The sequence below is a fragment of the Trichosurus vulpecula genome, chromosome 5 (genome assembly GCF_011100635.1).
Source record: "Trichosurus vulpecula isolate mTriVul1 chromosome 5, mTriVul1.pri, whole genome shotgun sequence".
Taxonomy (NCBI): domain Eukaryota; kingdom Metazoa; phylum Chordata; class Mammalia; order Diprotodontia; family Phalangeridae; genus Trichosurus; species Trichosurus vulpecula.
The window spans coordinates 290564556-290590605 of record NC_050577.1 but is presented as its reverse complement, the minus strand read 5'-3'; the positions used below and the strand labels follow the sequence as shown (position 1 = coordinate 290590605).

At 42.8% G+C, this 26050-nt stretch overlaps 1 protein-coding gene across 2 annotated transcripts in view; it reads left to right on the top strand.

The window, feature by feature from the left end:
* The window catches only part of CRY1 (cryptochrome circadian regulator 1), a 51801-nt gene that overhangs the window by 10284 nt on the left and 15467 nt on the right, over nucleotides 1-26050 (top strand). For both annotated transcript variants that reach the window (XM_036761483.1, XM_036761484.1), the window contains exon 2: nucleotides 21962-22070. In XM_036761483.1, coding sequence (XP_036617378.1) covers nucleotides 21962-22070 — 109 coding nt within the window. The remainder of the gene's footprint in view (nucleotides 1-21961; nucleotides 22071-26050) is intronic.

The following is a 26050-nucleotide window of genomic DNA, read 5'->3' as shown; positions in this document are numbered from 1 at the left end:
CAGGAAGGGAATGAAGATGTACAAAAGGGAGCACACTGTACTTTCGTCACTGGACGGATTGTGTGTCAGTCAGCATGTTTTCCCCATTCCCTTGTGTTATACAAACTTTTTGTGTATGAACACTTTGTTTCAACTTTGATAAAAATTGTACTTAAGAATGCAGCCAACTTTTTTCAAAGGAACATTTAAATAAAGTTAAGGATGTCTAGGTCATATGCTAACAAGATGACAGGCTAGACCAGGTGTGGGGAACCTGCAGCCTCAAGGCCACATATGGCCCTTTAGGTCCTCAAGTGTGACCCTTTGACTGAATCCAAACTTCACAGAACAAATCCCCTTAATAAAAGTATTTGTTCTGTAAAACCTGGACTCAGTCAAAAGATTGCACCGAAGGACCTAGAAAGTCACCTGTGGCCTTGAGGCTGCAGGTTCCCCACTCCTGGACTAGACCTGTTCCTTCAGTCCCTCTCAACCCTTTACCCCAATAAAAAGGAATATTGCCTCATGTGTAGGACAATTACAACTGAATCCATATGACGAGAGAGAGACAGACAGACAATGAGAGACAATGAATCTGAATTAACCCTGGAGAACACTAGTACTTAAAGTGTTCATTCAGCACCCCTCTTCCACTAGCATCTACATACCTGGCAGAGGTGCACAAGTAGACCCAAGCCAGTCCTCATCCTCGTGCAGAACCAAATGAGTATGAGCCCTTTCCCATCCTTTACTGACTTGACATTCATTCTGAACAGCCACCTGAAGCAGGAGTACAGAGTCTGGGGTGGGGGGGGAGGGGAGATGCAGAAAGGCAGAGATAAATTGTGCCATCTGTTAGGGCCAGCCTGAAAATTAGAGACCCCTCTCCAGGGCTACAGAGACTCAATCTGGAACATCTTTCCAGTCCTACAAATAATGGCAGATGCTGATTCAGACTAGCCAGAGAAGGAAAGGATGAGATCCTTTGATGAGAACTAGGGCAGAGGCACAAGGTAAGCAGCTTCACTGAGCCTGAAGGAAAGGGGACTGAAACTCAGCTGAAGCCACTTAGGTCATTCTACCTCTCAACCCTCAAAAGCTACTTAGGGAAGTGAATCCTCCACCATGGGAGGGAAGCTGGGGGGGGGGCAGGGCTTACCCCTCCCCACCATCAAAAGGGAAGTCAGAAAGTGATTGATGGAAATTAAAGAAAGACTGAAAGATTTCAATGGGGAAAAAAAACCTCAATAAAAACAGCACAAACAGATGAATCAACAGAGAGGATCCTAAAACTAGAAGGAAGAATAAATATTCAGTCCTCAAAGAGAAATACAATATTCTCCTATTTCAAGGCAAAGGATAATGAGCTAATACCAAATAAAACAACACACCATGAAATCCCAAGAGAGCAGCACGTAAGGGCAAGAGATCCTATAATGGCCCAAAAGAGAAATAAAATCTGTAAAAGAAGAAATTAGAAAGCAACAATGTCAGAATTTAGCAGATAAGAAAAAAATTGTGTCCTTGGTGGAAAATTCCTCCATTCAAAAGAGAAACTAACAGAGTTGGAAGCAAACAAGTGAAGTGGAAGAAATCCTGGCAGAAGAGAAGTAAAACCACCAAGTAAAGAATTAGAACTGCAATCAAGAGAACACAGAGCAGCCATGTATGTACCTTGAAGGCAGGATGTGCAGAGACAGTGTAGGAACCGTGGGTATCTCAGGAGAACCTGACAGATTAAAACTCTTAATGCCAGGGAAGCATTCCAGAAAATGGCCCAGAATGTCTGAATACCAAAAATAAGGCACTAATCAAAAGAATCGACACATTATATATGGGAAAAAAACTCTTGTGCTCCAGATCCCAAGACACATAGTAGTTAAATTGAATTAATTCCAGTGGCCAACAACTAATGCTGTAAATGACTGAGAGAGTGACCCTCGAATATAAAGGAATGGAAATTTGAATAAGAACAGATTATTTTGCATTCACTATAGGAAGGAATAAAATAACATATCCCAAAAAGCAAAGGAGCACAAGATGCAACCCAGAATGATTTTCTTGCTATCCCTTGTCCCACCCCCACCAAAAAGGGGGAACAAAGGCATGAGCAGGATATTTGATTGGCAAATGCTTCAAATAACACAACCACAAAAAATGGGTAAGCATAATTACTAAGGGCATATTGAGTGATGAAATAAATTACCTATTGTTTAGTGGGTGGTTTTAATTAATTCACAACCTATGGAGTGAAAAAAGACAACAATAAAAAAATTAAATACAGTAAAGATTATTTCAGTGTTTCCTCTAAATTACTTTCCCTCTCAAAAGTATTTAACCATGTGTGAGAAGCAGCTATTGTATCTAGATTAAATTTAAGTACACATTTTTTGAAGGTGTAAATATACTAGTATGAATTAAGAGAAGGGTTATGTACTTCCTATTATAGGCCAGGCATTGTGCTAACCACTTTACAAATGTTATCTCATTTAATCCTCCCAATAATTCTGGGAGGTAGGTGCCATCACTATCCCCATTTTGCAGTTGAGGAAACGGAGGCAAAAAGTGGTTAAGTGACTTGCCCAGGCAGTATCTGAGGCTATATTTGAACTTGGGTCTTCCTGAGTATGGGCTCTCTTACTGTGCTACCATTCTGCCTCATAGAACTTGTAAACAGTAACCAGTAACCAATTAGGGAAAGTTAAACTTGTTGCTTTCTTTTGAACTTGGTCTTGGTCGTGCTTTAAAAAGAGATTTTTGATGGTGTGTCCTGCATTTTACTGTCTGATCTTATGGGCTTATAGGTGCTGATGCCTATAACTAACCTCGAGTCCTCCACCACAACAAAAATCTTACAACAGCCAAACCTCCTATATCCCTTGACATTTCAGATCCATTCTTGGGCACTTGACACTGGAGTGCCCTGTCTTTCAGCTTAGAATATTTCCAGTAACAGGAATCTCACCATCTTTTTTAAATTTAATTTTTTTTTAAATTTTAAATTTTTTTAAATTTAACTTTTTCTTTTTTAAAAAAAGCTTTATTTTTTCTTAATTACATGTAAACAAAAATTTTAACATCCATTTTTAAAAACTTTGATTTCCAAACTTTCTGTTTCCTTCTCTTGCCCCCCCCCCCCACCTTGAGAAGGCAAGCAATTTGATACAGATTATAATGTGCAGTCATGTAAAACATTTCCATATTACAAGTGTTGCAAAAGAAAACACAAACAAAAAAACCAAGAATAATAAAGTTCGAAAAGTATGCCTCAATCTACATTCAGACTTTATCAGTTCTTTCTCTGGAGGTGGATAGCATTTTTCCTCATAAGTCCTTCAGAGTTGTCTTTGATCATTGTATAGCTGAGAATACCTAAGTCATTCACCGTTGATCATTTTACAACGTTGCTGTTACTTTGTACAATGTTCTCCTGGTTCTGTTTAATTCACTCAGCATTAGTTCATGTAAGTCTTCTCAGGTTTTTCTGAAAGTATCCTGCTCATCATTTCTTAAAGCACAATAGTATTCTATCTCAATCATATACCACAGCTTATTCAGCCATTCCCCAATCAATGGGCATCCTCTCCATTTCCAATTTTTTTACCACCACAAAAAGAGCTACTGGAAATATTTGTGTGCATCTAGGTCCTTTTCTTTTTCCTTTGATCTCTTTAGGGTACAGACCTAATAGATTTACCACCTTTTAGGATGGCCGATTCCATTGCATGGAGTTTGACTTCAAATCTAGGCTCCACTATCAATCAGCTCTGTGACCCTGGGCCAGTCACTTAACTTTTGTGAGCCTGCTTCCCCATCTATAAAATGACGATAATGTGCTGTTTGTTTTCACAGAATTGTGGACAGAGCACTTTATAAACCGTCAAGTGCCATGTGAGCTGTCATGACCTGTTCACTTCTGCATCCAGGTCCCAGTGTATGTAGTTGGGAGGGATGTTAGAGACACTTTTTGCTCATTCAAATGCCAGAGGCTCAGGGAAATGAAATAAGTTGGCCAAGGCCACTGAAGCTATAAATAATGGAGCCAGGATTCAAACCCAGGACCTCTGACTCCTGAACCAGCTCTGTTTCCATTACACCATGTTGCTGTGAAGTGTCTGAATATTACTAGGCCCTAGAGCTGTCTATGTGTCTGGAGCACGCAGCCCATTGTAAGGCCTAGTGTAGGAGGCAAGGAAGGAACCCTTCTTCTTACTAGTCCCATGACATTTCCTTTCTCTTTGTCCAGGAGAACTTGCACACTTGGCATGACTAACACTGCCCATTTACCTCTGGCTGCCATCTGCATGCATATCTGCCCAACAAGGCGACTCAAGCTGTTTCCGAGAGTCATATCTTCTGGCCTGGATGTGGTCACCTTTTTCTGTAGGCTCCACAGCAAGATAAAGAAGCTATTTCCTAAAATTTGCACCTGAGTGATTATCAGGCGGCTTTGCTTCTTAATGGGCCCAGAAGTGACCACCCTTCTGTCCTCTAGAAAAGGGCTTAAGCTGAGAGTTATTTTAATATATTTGTTCTGATGCATTTGTTGGCATGACTTAATTTGTAATATACTTTAAAAGTGATAGGGGCTATGTCTTTTTCCACTTAGACCTGGAAAGAGCTTTAGGGATCATTGACTACAGAACCCCTCCTGACAGGGCTTTCTTTTGCAGATTCCCTGACATAGATGGTCCTTTAGCCTCTGATTGATAGGAAGCTCATGTCCCCTTGAATTTGTGCATTGCATTGTTGAACAGCTTGCTTCCCTTTGGACTACCATTCTTCCCTCCCCAACTGCCCAGAACACCCTGCCTCCCTCCCAGGATCCTTAGGAAGGAGAATGACTCAAGGAGGAAGGATGTGAGACCAGCCCCCTTCTGCTACTTTGCTCAGTCTATACTGGCAGGAGCCCCAAAGTTGTCACAGTGGCAGCCTCTCTTCCAGCCCTCAGTCCTCACCCAACCTTTGCATGGATGTTTCCTTTTGTTCCTCTCAGTGTTGTGGCAACAGGTTGTTTTTTTTTTTCAAAGAACTTCCCTAGCAACCACGGGAAGCAAGGTAAAAGGAAACCCTGAGAGAGTGTGAGAATCTGACAAAGTTTCCACGTCTAGCCCTCTTCCATTTATCCGATGTTTGGACCAGACCCCACCATGAAGCCAGCCACTGGGGAGCGTCAGGAGGAGACTTGGTCCGTCCCTTTTCAGTCCGGTCCTCTAGCCACCTCTCTATTTTTCATACTTCCTTCCAAGTTGGCGCCCTTTCTGACCAATTGCCCATTTGCAAGGCTGGCCCAGCCGGACACCAACTGGTTCCAGTGAATATATCACACTTAAGCTAGGGGTGCCTTTAACTTTGCCCACTTTGGTAGGCTCAGACCCCATTATGACTCATGTTCTCGCAACAGGGAAGTAGTGAGCAGATGGTCTTAATAGTTAATAGTATCTGAAGCAATTTACATACACGGTCTTCTCTTCTTCAAGACAGTCATCCAAAATTCCCTTCACCATTCTTCATATGGCATCGTAGAGCCTAGGACTCCTAACTCTCAGTTCTGTGCTCTTTTTCTTGCTCATTTTCCAGAATCAAGCTCAAAATTGCAGTTCCTCGCCTCATCTCCTGCCATCTTTATTAGGAAAGCATACTCTGTGTCCTCTTCTGGCAAGTTGGCCTGCATTATTCTCATATAGCAATATTGTTTTTCTTTCTACTGTGTGTTTTTCTCATTTAGATGCTCTCTACCCTTTCTCTCTTCTGTGGGTTTCTGCATCCCTGCTAGTAATAGAGAATTATTTGTTCTTGTGCTTATTAAGGATTTTTTTTATTTTCTTTTTTTTTTAATTTTTATTTTTAGTTTACAACATTCGGTTCTACATAATTTTGAGTTCCAGATTTTCTTCCCTCCCTTCCCAAGACGGCATGGAATCCCATATAGCTTCCATGTATAACTTCGGCTTATTAAGGATTTTAAAAAATACAAATATGATCATTACTTGAGAATTTTACTTCCTTAGTGTTCCCGAGTATTTTCCATGTTGATTGATGTGCAATTTTAGGTTCTTATAGTAGCCACTATTCATTCACACCCCCTGCAAAATGGTTACTATGATTGCTAATCTATTAATTACTTAGAGTCTATCAAATTTTTTTTTCTTCATAATATAAGAAAGCATTTTAGATTTCAGAGTTCTCCAAACTCTTAAACTGGCTTAGGACCCAGAGAGACCTGAGACAGAATGACTCAGTGAGTGAGTGGAGTGGAAAGAATGGTAGCCTTAGGCTAAGGAGAAACCTAGACTTGAACCCCGCTGCATATGTTGCCTTCCCAGGGTACATCTCTGCCTGTGGCCGAGAACTTTCCAAGACTTGTCAAACCTGATGGACGTGGTCCACTTGTAGAGATTCATGTGATAACAAATGACTCAAAAGCTTTGCTTGGGATGATGAGGTCTGGGTGAGAGTGTCATGACCACTGATGCAGAGGGTACGGAAGAGAGGCAGATTTGGCAACCGACAGGCAGTTAAAAAGGTGGCCACTAAGAAAGAATTTGAATTTCTGGACCATGACTTCCAATATAAGAATGAGGTCTCAGCCACGGATAGCATACACATTCATAAGGAAGGCTAGTAAAAATACATTTGTCTGAAGACTTGAAAATCTAATCAGGAGTTTAACATGAAAATCTTGCAGGGGAAGCTATTTACCTAAATACACCAAGCTGGAAACCTTTAGGTAAGTACAGAGTAAAGAATGCAGTGGAGCTACCTAATTTACAGAAGGCAGAATCCAAGAAAAAAGTAACAACACCCATAACCTCATGTTTTTATGTGTCCAAATGCTCAGAGTAGGAGTAAAAAGCAAGATGAAATGGAGACCCTGACTCACGAGACAAACTTGACCTCCAAGTTATCACCAGAACTTAGCTCTGGAAGAACAAAGTAGATAAGGGAGAATATGGGATAGGGGAGCACTCTATGTTAGGAAAATATATTTTTCAGAAGAATTCTAAGAAACTGTGAGGATTGAGAGCATTTGTGTCGAGATCAGTCAAGGAAGAACCAAAGGTGATACTGGGATACAGACCGCCTGGACAGAAGGAGGAAGTAAATGAGTTTGGTAATCTGGTCACAGTAATGATGGGAGACTTAATCTATCTGCTGAAGTTCTCTTGGCTTAAGGCAGCAGAGCTAATAGTCTTAGAAATGAGGGGAAATTCTGTTCTGGATCTAATTCTCACCAACTGGAAAACACTCTTTGAAACAGAAAAAATAAAATTATTCAGGAGTATTGGCAGCTCAGTCTGGGTATTTGTGTCAGAGGAGGGGAAAGCTAGGTGGACCCTCACATGCCCTGAGATACTCCTCTGTAAATCTGGTAAACATGCTGTTTGGGCACTAACGTAAGACACTGATTAAAAATGCTGCCTATCAGAGGGCCAGGCAGACACGGATAGATGCCAGGTTCAGTCCCATAAACAAGAATATTTCCAGCTGGGGCTGAAACAGTTGTGGGAAAGTGTGGTGGCAGTGTAGTTTTGGCCTGAGAAGAGCAGTCCAACCATGTGGGAAATCCCCCAGTTGGAAGAGGTATCCCAGAGGGGCTTGTGGTGAGTAGCAGTGTGGGCCAGCAGAGGACAAGAGGACCTTGTACAATGAAAGCCAGGGAAGAAGCCAGTGATTACACACGTGTTCATGGGCATCTTGGAAAGTTGGCACACTGGGTCAAAACCACATTCTCCTGCACCTAGAATGGGAGAAGAGGAGATCTGAAAGGTTTGGACAAAGAATAGGGGGCATGCTGTGGCCTAAAGTTTTACAGAGGAAGTCAGCCCAGGAGTGATGGGAAACATAATACAATTTTGAACACTCCAAAGAGCCATTCCAATGAGGAAAAAAGGAGAGGAGCTATTTAAAGAGTCCTGTGGAGTCAGGAAGACCTGAGTTCAAATCCAGCCTTAGACACTTACTAGCTGTGTGACCCTGGGCAAGTCACTTCACCTCCGTGGGCTTCAGTTTCCTCATCTGTAAAGTAGGGAGAATAACAGCACCTCCCTCCCCAGGGTGGTTTCAGTGATCACATGAGATAATATTTGTAAAACACTTTAAAACCTTCAGTAGCTGTCTGTCATTCCCAGCATGGATGCCCAGGGAGCTCAGCAGCCACTTTGGAGTTTTGAAGACCTGTATGGAGCTCGGAAGTGAGAACAGGTCATAGACATGGACAGTGTCAGGGGAGCTAACACCCATGAGACTGTGGCTGCCCAAGAAGCTCAAGAACAAACAAAGATGATGATGTCAGCAGGGATGGGCCTTCTGCCTGTAGAAGGGATCAGGTGAGAATGGAGGGCGATGGACAGGACACAGAGAAAGGAAGGAACTTGCTGCCTGACCATGAGGCACAGTGTTACTATGGCAGTGCTGGCAAGCCAAAGACTTTTCCCTTATGAAAGCCACTAACCATCTTTAGTAGTCAGATACATTTTGTCCTGGTTCAAGAAGTTAAGAGCAAATAATAATCATCTTTCAGACTGCTGCAGGGGTTTTATTAGAGGAAGGCCACTCTCTAACAGGCCCAAAGGAGCTGTCCCTATGATCGCCATGAGTCACACCGAAGGCTCTGGACCGAAGAGTACAGCACGTTGTTGTACACATGTCATATTGGCCCGGTTGGGTTCCCTCTAAATCCTGAGGCCCAGAAGTAGATGTTTTATTTGGTTTTAGCCTGGTGGTATCAAAATACAGGATGCTTCAAAAATTGGGACAGGGAAGAAAGAGAGATTATAAATACCTCTGTGTACTATTGGGATCAGTGAGGCCTAAGTTACACGGAATTCTCCTCTAAGGCAGCTCTGGCAGTTATCTGATATGCTGGTAAAGGTCAGGCGTGTCGAGCTGTATCCACATCGAGCATGAATCTGAGACTTACATAAGGGGTCATGACGGTGTCCATTTTAAACTATTTTCATGTGGTCTTCCAGAGCAATATTTGCCATAAATTCTGAACTTATTAAAGCATATTCTTTAGAGTAGAAATAGCTGTTTTGGTATTGCTTGTTTTTCACAGGGATCCAATATAGGGGCACAAGTGAGGAAGAGACAGGAAAAACCAGGCTACTGTTTAAAAGCATCACTAGAGCTTTTCCCACCCCTTTGATTGGACTGGTAGTAACAGGTGCCTGACACTGAGTGTGTGGTGCTGGGCAAGGAAAGAGGACCTGGTCTGATGTAACTGGGGCCAGCAACAGAAAGGACCCTTGGTAGACCAGTCCCCAGAGAAAGGGTATGGGCGTGCTTGAGAGCTAGGAATCATTTTGTTGAGAAATTAATCTTTGACTGGAGGAACTCTTTAAGCTCCTGTCAAATCCTAGATGGGCTTGATCCATATAAGTGGAGAAAGCGATGATACAAGCTGGTCCCACAGCGTCACTTCCTTCAGGGCTCCTCAGCCCTTCCATAGCTGGACAGCTCTTGCTCACTGTTAGAAAGTTTGATAGTGAACTGAGATTTGCTGTCATAGAGCTTAATCACCACTTAATTATCGCACTTTTAAAGTGCCTTAATGTTTGCAAAGTACTTTCCTCTCCACAACCCTTGGTGGTATCTGAGTGCAGAGGACTAGTACACATGACTAGTACCTGAATTGGGATTGGGATGTGAAAACAGTGCTCAGAGTCCCTCCTCAAATATGGAGGCCGCTATACTTTTACTTCTTCTTAGGCCCTCTTGTGACCTAGAGGGAGGAGGACAGCCCTCTGGTGGTCTTTGCTCATAATTTTCCTTTTATTCTTGTGCTTAGGAATTCAGTCTTTTTGAATCTGTAATGGGAAGCATGGCTAGATAAAGCTCGTCTGAAAAAGATCTGACAGTTTTATGGGACTGCGAGCTCACTATGAGCCAGCCCTCTGGATGATGAGGAAGCCAAGAAGTGCAGTACTGCCCGCCATACTCCTATGCCATATGTACAAGAAAGATCCAGCAGCCAGGATGAGAGAGGCTGCAGCCCTCTGCCCTGTGCCTTGGGTAGCCCCCCCATCTGGAGTTCTACACTCAGTTCTGGGGGCTGCATGGTAGGAAGGACAGAGATGTCGTGTCCAGTGTCCAGAAGAGGCTGGGCTGGGAGTGAGGGGAAGGAACAATAGCTGTCTGGCATGTGGAAGAGGACTTTGGTAGGTTCTGCTTAACCCCAGAGCACGACATTGACCAATGAGTCGAAATTGTGGGAAGGCAAATTTAAACTTATAAGGAAAAACTTTCTAAAAATTTGAGATCTCTCCAAAAAAGGAATTGCATGCCTTGGAAGCAATGGATTCCCACTCTAGAGAGGCATTCAAGTAAAGTCTGGGTGACTTTGTCTGGGATGTTGGGGCAACAATTGTTCAGGCCCAGGTGCAGCTGGCTCAGGGCTTCTCCACTCTCTTTAGGTCCTGGCCCCCTTGGCAAGCAGCCAGGTGAAGCATAAAATTGCATAAAATAAAATACAGAGGATTACAATGGAAAACACTTATATGGAAATAACAATTACAGTCATCAAGATTTTAAAAAAAAACCAAAACAACCAAGTTTTCAGACTCCAGGTTACAATCCCTTGGACTAGATGGCCTCTGAGGTCCTTAACAATTTTGAGATTCTGTAAAGGTTAATAGTATAAAAGATAGGAACTTTATGTGTAACTTGGGAATGAATTAGTATCTGTGAGATAAGGAAAATTGTATTCCTTCCTGACAAAATTAACAAGAATAAATAGAAGGGAAGTTAAAACAAACACTTAGAGACTTGATTGTATTTAAAGTGGTTAATGAATGGATTGAAAAGTATAGCCCAATAGCACATTGGAAACACATCAATGCAAAAATAGACTAAAATATGGACTAAATGGACTAAAATATCTACACACCTAATGGTCCAGAAACTCAGTTTTTAAAAATTTTATTGTATTTTTTCTCAACTACAATTTTCAACATTCATTTTGTAAAATTTTGAGGTCCATATCCTCTTCCTCCCTCTCTTCCTTCCCCCTTCTTTGAGAAGGCAAGCAATTTGCTATAGATTATATATGTACAATCATGCAAAACATTTCCATGTTAGCCATATTGCAAAAGAGAACAGACCAAAACACCAAGAAGAAAAAGAAAGGAAAAAAGTCTGTTTCAGTCAGCATTCAGTCTCCATAAGTTCTCTCTCTGGAGGTGGATAGCATTCTTCATCATAAGTCCTTCAGAACTGGCTTGGATCATTCATTGCTCAGAGCTAAGCCATTCACAGTTGATCAATGGTACAATATTGCTTACTGTAGAAACTTAGTTTTTAAAGGGAAAGTTAACTGAATTGCTAAAAAGAATTGCTAAAAAATCAATAGAAGTTTGCAACAGCCCCACTAACAGAATAAATGATACAGTGCTGGAGAAACAGGATTGGAAGATTACACAGGAATATTAAGGGTTTTTTTCCCCACCAAATACAAATGGGTCATGGAAATTGATTACATTCTAGGACACAAAGAAATGATGAATTAACAAAGACAGAAATTTTAAATGCTATGTTTACAAATCACAGCGTAATAATAGTAATATATAAAGAAAATATTACAACATTCAGATCTATCTGGAGACTAAAAAAGACTTTCTGAATAGTGCCAGAATTAAAGGTTCGGTGGTTGGCCATGTTCTGCCCATTTTAGAATGTCAGTGTTGAATGTGGGTTGGCCGCACATAGTAGGTGTGTGATAAGCGCTTACTGGATTGGAACGAAGTGAAAGTAAAGTTACCAAATGAGAACGTGACCTCGCCTCCTAATTTTTTTCCAACTTCTTCCAGTCATTCTCCTTTTCAATCCATCTTCCATAGTTAATAAAATAATCTTCCTAAGGCCATGGGTCTGACAGGTCACTTCTCCCCTCAAGAAGCTTCCGGTGTTCCCTATTACCCCGAAGAGAAAGTACAGACTTAGCCTGGCCTTTTAAGCCCTCTGCAGTCTGGCTCCAGCGGGCCTTTGCTTTATTATTTCATGTTCTTCCCCTTCCTGCCCTCTGTGTTCCAGCCACACTCACCAGTCCTTCCATATCTGTGCCTTCCTTTCAGCTTTAGCTCAAGTGCCCACCTACCTATTTAGGGAAGCCTTTCCTGATAGTTGCTTCCTCCTCAAATTACCACCTATTTACTTATTTTCGTACATGTTAGCTCTATGCCCACAGATAATACTGTCTTCCCCAAACTTTTACCCCCTCTTGATTCTCTTATTTCTGTCCTCTTCATCACTGTCATGAAGCTTAAAAGTCTCCCTTCACTTTGGTGTCCAGGCCTTGCCAGATTCTCTTCCTCTCTCTTCCCTGCACTCCCATTGCTAACCACTCTACTTTCAGACCCATTTACCTCCTCACACGCTGCAGTCATTTTCCAACCCTCTGAACCCACTTAGCTCCCTTCCCCAAAGTCTACATTCTGTACTTTCCAGATTAATCTTAATATTGTACGGCTTGGAGGATGGCACTCACTCTCTGAGTTCTCCCAGAAGGCACTAATAATGGAGCCATCTTCTCAGCCTTAGCTCACCCCACTCCCCTCTTGTTTCCTAGACAGCACATCATTTCCCAAGACTGGCCTGCACTTACCCATCAACCTGCCTTGCTCTGGCTGTTTGCTTTTCCTGGGGTGGCCTCCCTCTGGGCCCTGTTGAAAGCCCACTTTTCAGCAAGCCTTCCCTGTCTTCCTCTACTTTCATCTTGCTTCCATTTCCCTCAGCCCTTCATTGGAGCCTTGCCTTTGATATTTGGTATTGTCTGCCTCCTTGTATTTGAGTACCTGCCTTATTGTGCCCATGAAATCAAAAGCTTGTCAAGAGAAAGAACTCTGGCCTAAGCACATGACAGGCATGTCCTAAGTATTGATTGTGAATATTTTGAAAATCAGTAGTGCCAGAAATGCAGTGGCCCAGGATGCACTGAGCTGTCAGACCCTGGCAGGGCTCCTTGGAACAAACACGTGTTATTCGCCAGTACTCAGACACCATCATGAAATAGTTGCCCCGCAAAGCCTGGTAATGCAAACATATGATCATCCATGGGAGGAGATGCAGATTGACAGGCCAATAGAAGTGACCGAGTGAAATTTTACATCTTCAGAGAGTGTAATTGCTGGCTGCCATTGGGTGTTTTCAGGTTTTTGCCTTTTCAGTGCCAACCCTTAAGCTGTGAATGGAGACTTTTCTCCAAGTTCTCCTTCTTTTGCGTGTTTTTAAAAACGATTTCCCACATAGAGAGTAATTTGTCATCCTTCACTTCAGAGAAGATGAGGGAAGAAACATTTTGAGGGGAGACTTTCCATGCAGCTCTCTCAAGGTCACCAGGAATTGTTTTGGTTTAGATAACCTAAGTATAGTTTTCATTACTGAATTAATTATAAACCAAAGCATGGGACCATATGGTTTTATTCTGATACGATACATGCTTTTTCTTAAAGCCTTGTTTTCAGCAGTGATAGGATTATGTTGTAACTTGCCATTATCTTTTCTTGACTTTTATAGACAGAACTAAAAATCCTAGTTACATAAAGCTGTTCTAGCACACGGGAGAAAGTAGGTCATTGTGACGGGGAATAAACCAAGCCGCCCACTGGTTGCTAGAGCAACGACCTACTTTAAGAAACTATTTCTGTTGATTCATATTGAAATGTTCTTTTGGAAATTGTATGAGGAAGCTAACCTTGTGTCGTTTTTTCCTAATAGCAATGTTGATGTTGAGGTTGGGGAGCGGGAGCGGGGTGGGGGGCAGAGCAGAGGGAAGGGACTCAGGAATGTTTGAGGTATCTGAAGGAGGTAGATCTATTTTCTCATCCAGACCTCATCCAACTGCTTTAAAATGGGTACAGTCGCACAGTGTAATTAAATAGTAGGAGAATTGTGCTTCCACAGAAATAGGGCTGTTATGTCAGGGTATTGTAGTGTGTACTACCAAGTGGCCTATTTAAAAACCAGTCCTGTTGCACATGAGGACAACAACCTAACAAACTTTGGGGGCAGATGTGATAACTAAGCCAAATTGGAGAATGTCCAAGTGCATGCACCTATTTAAAGTATATGTTTGATCAGGGTTATATTTGGAATGCATTGAATTATCCTGAGAGGTGAACAAACCTGAGCTGTTCTCAGTTTGAAAGAAAAGGTGGAAGAGCTCATTTCTCCATTAATGCTTGGGCTTTGCTGGTGTGCTGTAATTAACCCCATTGCTATCAGTATTGGATTGGTGCTCCAGTTGACTTTGGGAATGTTGTAAGCTTTGAGAGTTTAAATTTTATGAACATTTGCTTGTGATTACTATTGAGAGGAAAAAATTATCTGTAGGATAATTTGTGAACCTTAGTTCAGAAAAAGTTAGGAACAGGAATCTAAGAATAGTACTACCCTGTCAAATTCATCTTTGCTATAATGTTACTACATTGGTGAATCAACTAAAATTAAGTATCAAGAGGTCATCAATTTAAATTATAAGGATCTAATTTATTTTACTTAAAAAATTACAATAGAACACTAATGAAAATCTTCCTTCTGCTAAAACTCCTACCCACAAACTTCAAAATCCATACATGATGTATGAATTGCTTTGAATTGAGAGTGTAGTCTCTCTCTAGTCGTCTCTCCCCCTGAACCAGCTGTTGCACAGGCGTCTCAGACTCAATAGGTCAAAAAGAGAACTGTCCCCCCACCCTCACCCCCACCCTGCTAACACCATTACTGTTGAGGACATTGCCAGACATGCGGGCACTCAAATTTGAGCCATTGGTCACTCTCTTTTTGTGTCTTCTCTTCCTCATATGCCCTCCTCCCATATCCAGTCATAGAATTTGAGAGTTGGAAGAAACCTTAGCAGCCCGCCAAGGATATCCCTACTTTAACATACCCATCCAGTGTTCATCAGCCTCTGCTAGAAGGCCACCAAGGAGGAGGGACTTAGCACCTCTCAATGTCTCTTGATACAGAAGCTCTGAGTTCTAATCCAACCTTTTGTGCTTACTAACTCTGTGACCTTGGGCAAGTCACTGAACTTATTTGCCTCAGTTTCCTCAACTGTGAAATGAGGATAGTAACAGTGACTGCCTCTCAGTGTTGTTGTGAGGATAAAAATGAGATAATAATTGTAAAAAAAAGTGCTTAGTACAGTGCCAGGCACATAGTAGGCATTGTATAAATGCTTAATCCTTCCCTTCTCTACAAGGGACCAAGACCAAACTGGATTGCTTGCACCTTTCCTCCATTGCTCCTGGGTCTGGCCTGAGGAGCCAAACAGAGTGAGTGTGATCCGTCCTCCAAGCCCTTCCAATACAGAAAGACAGCCACTGGGTATGTGTGTGTCCTCTTCCCCCCATAGTGAACATCATAAGCTCCTGGAAGGTAGAGGCTGTTTTCTTACCATCTTTCTATTCCCAGTGCCTGCTATGGTGTTGGTAGTTAATAAATCTTGTTGAGATGTGTGTGTGTGTGTGTGTGTGTGTGTGTGTGTGTGTGTGATTAAGGATTTATCTAGAGTCTGCCTATAAATCTGGGCAGGATGGAAGAGCAACTTTGTCTCCTCCACCTCATCTGTTGATGTTTCCTAAACTACCCATAAGAAGGAATGCCATTGAAATCTTTTTATTCTTTCCTTTTAGATTTATTGGCTTGCCCTGTATCACAAAAGGGTGATTATATAATTCGTCCCTGGAAAATCCAACCTAGGGTCATCTTTTCTGTGAGCAGAGAAGCTTGGTAGGGTGCCTGTGCCATCTATCTGGGAAGGATAACTCAATCAAGCATTTATTAGGACCTATTATGTGCTAGGCAGTAGTAGGGATACAAATACAAAGAACGTTCTAATGGGAGAGACAGTGTATGTATGTAACGTAAGGAGACTCAATCAGCAATATTGGTTAAGTACCTTCTATGAACCAGGCATCATGCTAGGGGTACAAGGACAACAAACAAATAGAAGGATTTGAGAGTAGAGGGTCCTAGTATTTGGGGGGATCGGGACAAGCTTCTTGTGGTGGTGCTTGCACTGTCTCCTGAAGGGGTCTATGGAGAGGGAGTCTAGGAGGCAGAAGTGAAAAGCAGAGATGGGAGATGGAGTATCGTGTATGAGAAATAGGAAGACGCCAGTTTGACTGGAAAGACAAGTGTGGGAGAGGGGTCAATGTCCAGCGAGGCAGGAAAGAGCAGCTGGGGCTAGGTTATATAGGGTTTTGAATGCTAAATGGGCAGCAATATGGAAAGCCACTGGAAAGTCAGATATATGCTTATAGAAAAATCACTTTGGCATAAGTGTGAAGAGTAGAATTAAGTGGAGAGAGATTAGAAGCAGGGAGATGAGTTAGAAAGCTGTTCCAGTAGTCTGGGTGAGAGGAGTTTGGGTCCTAGAACTAAGGCACCAGCTGTGTGAATGTGGAGAAGGAGTCGGATGCAGAAGAGGTTGTGGAGGTAGAAAGAACAGGATTTGGCCACTGATTTCATATGTGGGGAGAGGGAGAGAATAGTTAAGGACAATGCTGAGATCACAAACCCAGAAGACTTGACAGAAACTGGGAAGTTTGGAAGAGAGGAGGATTTAGCTAAGGGGAAGATAATGAATTCTGGACATCCAGTCAGAAATTCTGAAAGTCTTTTGGAGATTTGAGACTGGCGGTTGGCAGAGCACTTAGGGCCGGATAGGTAGATTTGAGAATCATCAGCGTAGAAATGGTCATTAAATTAATGAGATTGCCAAGCGAAGTAAAAGGGCTCAGGTCAGAGCCCAGTGGGATGCCCACCATTAGTGGGCATGACCTGGAACAGGATCCAGCAAAGGAGATTGAGGTGGAGTGGCCTTTCAGGGAGGAGGATCCTGAACCAAGAGCTTAGAGAGAAGAGGGTCACTGAGAGTCAGAGGCTGCAGAGAGAGCAGTGAGGCCACTGGGTTTGGCAGTTAGGGGCTCATTGGCATCTTGGGAGAGAGCAGTGTCAGTGGAAGGATGAGGCCAGAATCCAGATTCCAGGGCAGGAGTTAAGAAGAGAGGGTCAGAAGAGGAAGTGGGGGCTCCCATTACAGATGGCCTTGTCCAGGAGCTTGGCCACACAGGAAGAAGAGATATAGGAGGAGAGTTAGTGGGGATGGAAGAAGCACGTGGAGGGGAGGGATGAGGATGCGGAGACATGGGCATGTTTGTAGGCAGCAGGAAACCAGCCAGTAGATGGGAGAGAATAAATGAGAGAGGGATGTTAGAGGAGACAGAATGGAATGGTGGGATCACTTGTAGAGTGCGGCCACCTCTTTATGTGAGACAGGATTGGAGGAGGAGACACTAGCAGAAGACATCTGGTGTGAGATGAGGAAGGGGCGAGAAGAGCAAATGGCCTCCATTTTTTCTGTAAAATATGAGGCCACATTCTCAGCTGAGATGGGGGAGGGGGGAGCCATGGAAGGTTTGAGGAGGGATAAAGAGATTTGGAAGTCATTGTGGAAGGTGGGATAGTGAGTTGATAAGGGAGGTCTAGTAAGATTGCCAAGCAGCAGTGAGGGCCCAGTTGAGGTGCTATAACATAAATTTGTAGTAGCCCCAGTCAGAATGGTTGTGTGGTTTTCTCCTTTTAGCTACGTGTATGTAGAAGCAAAGGTGTTGGGGGAGACCCAAGGCTGAGACCCGGCAGGGCACAACTGATGCCATGATGAAGGCCAAAGACTCAGGAGAACAGGGCAGTGTAGAGCTGAACTGGGTCACCAAGGGGTCAGAGATGATGGCCTGGGAGAGAACTGGGGGGTGAGAGACTGGAGGTCACCATGTAGACAGAGTGTTGTTCAGTCATTTTCAGTTGTGTCTGACTGACTCTCTAGGACCCATCTGGGGTTTTCTTGGCAGAGATACTGAAGTGGTTTGCCATTTCCTTCCCCGGCTCATTTTACAGATGAGGAAACTGAGGCAAATGAGGTGAAGTGACTTGCCCAGGGTCACACAGCTAGGAAGTGTCTTGAGACTGGATTGGAACTCAGGAAGAGGAGTCTTCCTGACTCCAAGGCCGGCACTCTGTGCACTGTGGCGCCACCTAGCTGCCCTACATGGACAGAGTAGGGGTTGGTAAATGGAAGACAAGGTGGAGGTGGAAAAGTCCCAGTCAGATAAAAGCCTGGTCAGATAAGGAGATTTCAAAGTGGGTGATCTCTGGGTATTATCTGTGACTATCTTTGTGGCTAAGCTAGGAAGGGCAGATCATGAGAAGTGAGTATGGTATGTGAGGGAATGGCACCATGTGTGCTGAAGTCCCCTAGGATGAGGGCAGGCATTGGGAGGAAAGGTCACGAGCCAGATACTGAGCTTGGTGAGTAAGGAAGGAACGAACAAAGGAATGGAGGGACAGAGGGAGGAGGGGAGTATCTTGGAGGTCTGTAGAGACTGGCTTCCAGGCTTTTGATGGGGTGGCGGGGGTGGGAGGGAGGCGCTGTGGCCCTCCAAGGAGAGGCTGCTGAGTGATAGGGATGGGGGAGAACCTAGAAGAGGCAGTGAGGAGCAAGTATTCCAAATGCCCCCCCCACTGATCAGAGAGGAAGGAGGGAAGGTGCAGTCAGTATTGGAAAGGGTGGCCAGCAAGGCTCTGCCAAGAGGGGAGCCAGGTGGGTGGCTTCCGGAAGATGAAAGGAGCTGAAGAGGAAAATTGACTCCTCCCCCAAGGCTCAACTTTACCTCAGCTTTGCCCTGCCCTTAACCAGAGTTCCCAGTCTCTCCTCCCAAGTGCTAACACTATAGACTGCTTCCTCCTCCTACTTCATGGCCATCTATCCATGCCACTCCTCCATGCACTTGGGCTTTGTCTAGCCCACCACTCCTTGAAACGTCCAGCAGCTGAGGTTGTGTTTGGTTTTATTGTTCCAGACCTGTGATTTCACTGGTATACAAATGGAATGAAGGACCTCCCTCTGCCAATGCAGATTGGTGCCTGAAACAGAACCTGAGCTCAGGTTTTCCTGGCTCCAGCTCTGTGTCCATAAACCATGCCACATCTCCACAGATGACTTAATAGCCTCTTTCTATGGCCTTTTCTCTGTTCTCATCCTCCTGACCTTTCTGCCTTCATCATTCACCTTCCTCCTTCCACTTCACCCCACCCTTTCTCCTCCTGAACTTCCTTCCCCCTGAACAGGGCATCTCCACAAACCTGCCCTGGCCTACATTAGCCCACACTGCTATTACCCTCCTCTATACTGTTTTCTCAGTGGTGATCTCACCTGCTCCCATGTTCATGCTGTTGGCTTCCAAGCCTCTGTACTCAGACCTAATCTCTCCACTGATGCCCAGCCTCACATCTCCAACTGCTTGATGGAATGCTTTTTGTCATAAGGAAGAGCAACAACTGGATTGATAATTGTGGTTCTGTTCTGAATTTTGTGTTGAAGGCCATGACTTAAGAAAAGGTTCAGGACAAGGAGAATGGGGCTTGAGGTTCTATTACTTGCTGTAATGAAATTTAAGATGCAAAATCTAATGTGCTTTTTTTGTTTGCTAATATGTTGTAAAGAAGGAGCATTTCTAACAGTAGACAGGGAGATTCCTGTGGGCTTCTGGCCTTTTGGGTCCTGCTCTGAGATCCGTGCCCCTGTGACACAATCACATGCTCAGTGGTTCCCCGAGGCAGATCTCTTTCAGGTGCTGCCTCCATTTTGGGGCTTTTCTTCCAGATAGACACTGTGGTCTGGCCACTCTCACTCGGGTGTCTGCTGAGTGGGACCAAACACAGAGAATTCTAAAGTTGCAGAATCACTTTGGTCGGAACCTTCCTTTCCACCCGCTTATGGTGCAGGAGTGCTGATTGGGAAGGTGTTTGTGAAGGAGGCGAGCTGCTCATTTGGCTGTTACCTCACGCAGGCACAGTGGTTCATTAACCCTGGTCTTTGTCTGTCCCCTTTTCCTTTTTTCCCCCCATTTCTCCCTGAGAATGCTAGTCACCTGTTTGTGTGACAACTTGTTTTAGTGCCAGCAATTAAACTTGGTTATGAATGATTATATAGAATGTAGATGCTTTGATGTTGCTGTGGTAAAGACATCCCTTTCCCCCAGAAGTGATATGAGGTTCAGGGAACCCCCTCCACATTCCATGGGAGAACAGATGAATGATATATGAAGACAAAGGTATTTTTTAATGCTTTTTAACGAAAAAAGAAAACACAGAATGAGCTGATGAAATGTCGGGTGTGTTTAATGTGCTCATTTCTTTTGAGCACTCCGGCTCCTTGAGAGAGGAATGTGCCGACCCCTCTAAGACATTTCCAGATCAGGAAAAGGAAATGCAAATCCCCAGGCACATGTTTATGAAGAAGTAAAAGGTTATTTAAGGAATCAGTTTCAAAGGGGGCTGGAGACAACAGTTTTCTAATAGCCCTTAAGATCAAGCATAGAAACTAGAGAAAGGAAATAAGATCAGTGAAATTGGAGACTGGATCCCAAGGGACGCTGATAGAAGTGGGCTATTAGGAGGAGTTTCCTTTTTTGGAAATTCTCTATCTCCACAATTCATCAATATAATCACTGTATCGTTCTTGCTTTCCTACAGGCATTGCTGGAGAGGCCTAGAGCATTTTTCCATTGTAGTTAATGCTAGCTCTTAGTTTTAGAGAGAGTATCATATACAGGAAAGGTCTGTTTATTTCAGAAACTTGTGACATTTGTCATTAGTGAAGGGCCTCGTGTTTTTACAATTGAGATGCAAGTTGTCTCCTTTCTGAACAACCATTCACTATGGCAGCCATCTTCCATTACGACTTGTAGGCTTTAAAGAAACCCGAAGTCTAGCAGCTTTCGTAACATCTTATAGTCCTGCCTTGTATACGAAGCCTTCTCTGACCACCTTAGCCCCTGCTGGTATTTCCCTTTTCTAAACTCCTGTTATGAGCATTACTTAATTGTTCTCTAGTTATTTCATGGGTTTTAGGCTTGTTTTTCCAGTTTAGGGGCTGCTCTCCAAGTAGAGAGATTGCTGTACCTGGAATCAGGAAGACCTGAGTTTAAATCCAACTTCAGATGCTTATTAGCTCTGTGACCTGAGCAAGTCATTTAATCTCTGCCCGAGTTTCCTTATGAAACAGAGAATAATAGTCCCTACCTTGTAGAGATCAAATGAGATTATATTTGTAAAGTGTTTAGTATAGTGCCTGGCACATAGTAGGCTATAAATGATAGCAATTATTAGATTATAAACCCTGCAAGGGTAGGGGCTATGTTTTATGCTTTGGTGTCTCCTTTAATACCAGCACTCTGGACAGAGTGACCATCAAGTACTCATTGGATAAGTGCTTATTTCATCAGTTGCTAGAGTTTATAATTAGTAATTTTGCTAGATAAATATATGGAATCTTTGGCCATGAATAGGAGGCCACAAGTCTTTTCCAGTAGAAGAAATGATAGACTTCCATGACAGACTATCCGTACATATCTAAACTGGTTTTATTCTCCAAAAATCCAAGTTTCATTCTGCTATTTAGGATTTTGTTTTACTAAAGTTATATATTGACAAATTAAACATTTGTAATCGTTCTTTAAAGGCGGTATTGAGAACTTTCGATCTGTACCTTGCCACTTGTATAAAATTTTATAAATTTATTATAATTCTGAGTAGTTTATTGTAGTTTTAATAATAATAACTAACTTGTATGTAAGGCTTCAAGGTTTGCAAAACACTTTACAGATATCTCACTTGAGTCTCATGACAACCTAGGAAGAAACTATTATCTACATCTTACAGATGAGGAAACTGAGACTGAGAGAAATTAAGTGTCTTAGCCAGAGTCACAGAGCTAGTAAGTTCCTGAGGCCAGATTTGAACTCGAATCTTCTTGATTCCAAGTCCAGCACACAATTCACTGTAACATTATTTGCCTCTGATTTTCAGATTTTTAAGTGAATATGATTTGGGGGAAAATGTCAGCTTTTATATTTTGCATTTCTAGATCTTGTAATGCAGCATAACTTTTTTTAAATGAATAACTCCTTCTTTCTAGATTTCTGCTACAGTGTCTTGAGGATCTTGATGCCAATCTAAGAAAATTAAATTCTCGTTTGTTTGTAATTCGTGGCCAACCAGCAGATGTGTTTCCTCGACTTTTCAAGGTATGTTTTAAAATTTTTGACAGATACATTAACATTCTTTACTCTCAACTATGAAAATGTTATACTTGGTGTGTAAATTTTACAAGGACAAAAGTTTAGGGAATAGAAATGTTATTGGTGAATTTTAATTCATAGGATTTTAGGTCATCTAATCCAGTTACTTTACTTTACTCACAAGAAAAGTAAGTTCTGGAGAAGTAATGAATTTTGTTCAAGTCACCAGTTTGTTACTATTAGGATTAGGATTACAACCCGTGTCCAGACTTTCCTTCTCTATTTGACCCCTTCCCTTTCCTATTGTCCCAATAACAATAAATAGTAAGTTACATTTGCACAGTGCTTTATGGGTTATGAAAATACTTTCCTCACAAAATTGTATGAAGTAAACAGGGCAGATTTTGTTATCCTCACTTAACAAATGATGAAACTGAGGTTCACAATTTTCAACTTCTCTGGGATGTACCTCTAATTCTCTTAATCTTCTTATAACTATTTACCCAGCCATCCTGGTCACGGACCCAGGTCATTTTTCTGTTCCCAGTGTGGGAGTGGGAGAGGAATAGCTGTTTTCTCACTGATGACAGAGCCATTGTTATGTGTAACTGGGGCCAGAAGGACTTCCCTCTCCCTTGCTAAGTAGAATCGAAGATTCGATCCGAATTGGTAGTGGTTTTCTCTCCCCTTCCCCTCCTACCGTTCTGCCTCGCTCCTGACCTTCTTACATGGCCTTCACAGAAGAATTCTTGCCCTGTTAGCTTGACCACAACTGGATCTATTCATGAGCCCTGCCTTCTCTCAGTTATATTGAAGAGTTTCATGTAGAAGGCAACTCAGAAACACTTATGTGTGCATGCCTATGTATGTATGTATACACATGGGCCAGTGTATGCAATAACATTAGGAATAAAAAGCCTTTCATTTCAACTAAAACCAGACTTTAATTGGACTATTTTTGAATTCAGTTTTTTCAAAAATATGATACATTTAATTGTTTTAAACTCTCATACTGTTTTATCAAGTTAGGCAGATCCACACACACACACACACACACGCACATGCACACGCACATGCACATGCACATGCACACACACATCATTGTATTAGATCTCCTAATAAGAAAATTGATGTATTGTGTCTAGAATAGTAGATGTAATTCTTTTGCTGACAATATACTAGCAAACATAAATATGTAGTAAGAGATTTTTAGGCCCATGAGGCTGTTTATCTCTGATTTCCTTGGTTTGATAATAATATGATTTGACTGTCCTTTGCCAGTTTACTACTGGAGTGAAATACCCAGTAACAAAAGCTGTTGTTCTCAGTGGTCTTTGTGTTACTTAAATGTCCAGAAGTTGGCATTTCCAATCTTAGACCTTTTAATACTGCCCTGGAAGCTACAGGTGTTCACCATGTCTCTACACAGTAGCGTCTTGCTAGAGGGCCTGTCTCTTTAGACTGAACCTCATTTTGCATCTGATTCTGTCTTCACCCCGTCTATAAAACAGGCTGTGGTTTTCCCCCAAGTTTAAATTCTCCTGTTGTCATTTTAATGCTTTGTATCCAAGTAGTTCGTCAACTGGCTCATCAAAACCAATACCAGAATAAAAGAGAGGATAAAGATACCACAAATGATTATGTCACCTCCAGCCAAAGCTACTTAAACAAACTATTGATTTTCAAAAATGAGAACCAAACAAAAATAAAGACATTGACTTTTACCAACATTTCTTAAGTATGTAAAAGCATACACTTAAAGAAGGGTAACCAGTGTGAAGCATGGGAGTGGTGAGAAAGCTGAGGACGTATGGGTACCACTTCAGCGAGCTTAAGCGCCCTGGTTAAGTGGAGAACCACAGGAGAGCCCTATCCGGAGCATAAACCTCTTACCTATTACACAGGAGAATGACCAAGGCCTCCCTCAAATAAACAAGAGTAAGAGCGGAGAGGGAAAAAAGCCTGCAGAGAGCTGGGTGCTTGGCCCAGCTAAGCCTGTTATCCTGAAAGCATTTGTAGGTAAAACTGGAAAGAGAACAGCAAATAGACATGAAGAGGAACAGATCTGCTCGTATTGCTGTCGGACTCTCTTCCTATTGTCATTGATACTGGACCAACCACATTTGGATTCTACAACATCAGGCCTGGCAGCATCAGTACCAAGGGAGCAAGAAATGGTGACACAGAAATGGAGGAGGAGGGCTGGGCTTAGGGGAAGAGACAGTGAGTTCCATTTTGGACCTGTTGATTTTGAGATTCTAATGGAGCATCCAGGTGAAAATGTCCTGTAGGATATATGGATTCTGTGATGACTAACCCTGACAAACTTTGCTCTTCTCAGCAACACAAGGTGCAGGGACAACTCCAAAGGACTCACGATGGAGAACAATATCTACATCCAGAGAAAGAACTATGGAGTATGAATGCCGATTGAGGCACACTTTATGCTTGCCTTTTTTCCCCCCTTTTTTTTCTCTCTTTTTGTTTTTGGGTTGGTTTTTTTCTTTTGGTTCTGTTTCTTCTTTCTCATGATTGGTCATGGTTCTTCTCCACTAGTGTGTAGATTAGTTCATTGCAAAGTTATATGTGGAAGATATGTGGGATTCCATGCCGTCTTGGGGAGGGAGGGGGGCAGGGAGGGAGGAAAATCTGGAACTCAAAATTATGTGGAACTGAGTGTTGTAAACTAAAAATAAAAAAAAAATTAAAAAAAAAAAAGAAAATGTCCTGTAGGCACTTGGTGACGTGGGATTGTAGTTTGAAAAAGAGAATCGATTTGGAAGTCATCTGCATAGAGGTGGTAAGTGAGTAATCATTACTTTATATCTCTTATCTCATTTGAACCCAAGGCAGTGATGACATTGGGAAGCAGTATATGAATATAAATGAAATGAAAGACAGAGGCTTAACGGATATAGAATGATTATAAATTTAGTTTTAGAGTTATAAGATAAATTCCTCTTCTAACATTCTGAATGAAACAGAGCCCACTCCTTCCTGAGGCAGCCCATCCATCTTGGGGCATCTCCAGCTATTGGGAACTTTCTGTGACATCAAACCTGTTGCCTCTGAAGTGTCCAGCCCGTTCTAGGCCTCTGGGGCTAAGCAGAATAAGCCTCTTCTTGTCTAAAACAGAATTCATCTCTTTCCTTCTTCCTTTTCCCCTTCTAACCTAGGAGTCATCCCCACCTCCTCCCTTCCCTCACCACACATATCCAGTCTGAAATGAAAATGAATGGAGAAGGAGGCATTTACTGCATGCCAAGCTCTGTGCTGAGCTCTGGGGATACAAAACTGAAAAGTCAGAGTCCTTGCCTTTGAGGTGCTCAGGGTCTAATGGGGAGACAACACATAGAGAAGGTTTCAGCTGCAAGTCTAAGGAAGGTCCTATGGCCCTGAGGGGGCAGCAGCAAAGCACCCTCACTGGAACCACTGGACAGGACCAAGGATTTTGGTGGCAAGAACTTTCTCTTTTGGATCTTCTGTAGCTGTGGCCACAGCATCTCTAGGAGCAGTTGTCAGGCTTTACCTCCCCCAGGGCTGCATCCTAGGATGCTGGCTGCAGGCATTGCAGCTCTTCCCATGGCCCTTGGCTTCAGGGTCTTGGCCTGTCTCCATTGGGGTCTGAGGAGAGACGTTGGTTTGACTTTCCTGGTACATACTGCCTCCTGTGTCTCCCTCAGGGTACCATATTGCTTCAGCTCAGCAGGCTTGCTTTCCCTGTGGGGTGGGGGGAAAGCAGTTAGTTGGGAATGGTTGGCCCACTGGAGTTGCTCCCCGCCCTGTGATGGCTTGGAGAGCTGGGCTGGAAGCAGGACCAGTAGTCGGGGGGTACTGCCACTCCCAGGACCCTTGTTCCTATCTGCTATTTGGTGACAGATCAGCAATTGTTCCTTGTGATTGTGGCAATAAAAATCTGTGATAAAGGGAATCTGAGGCACAAAAGTCCAAGCATAATCTATTATCAAAGTTAGCATTTGCTAATA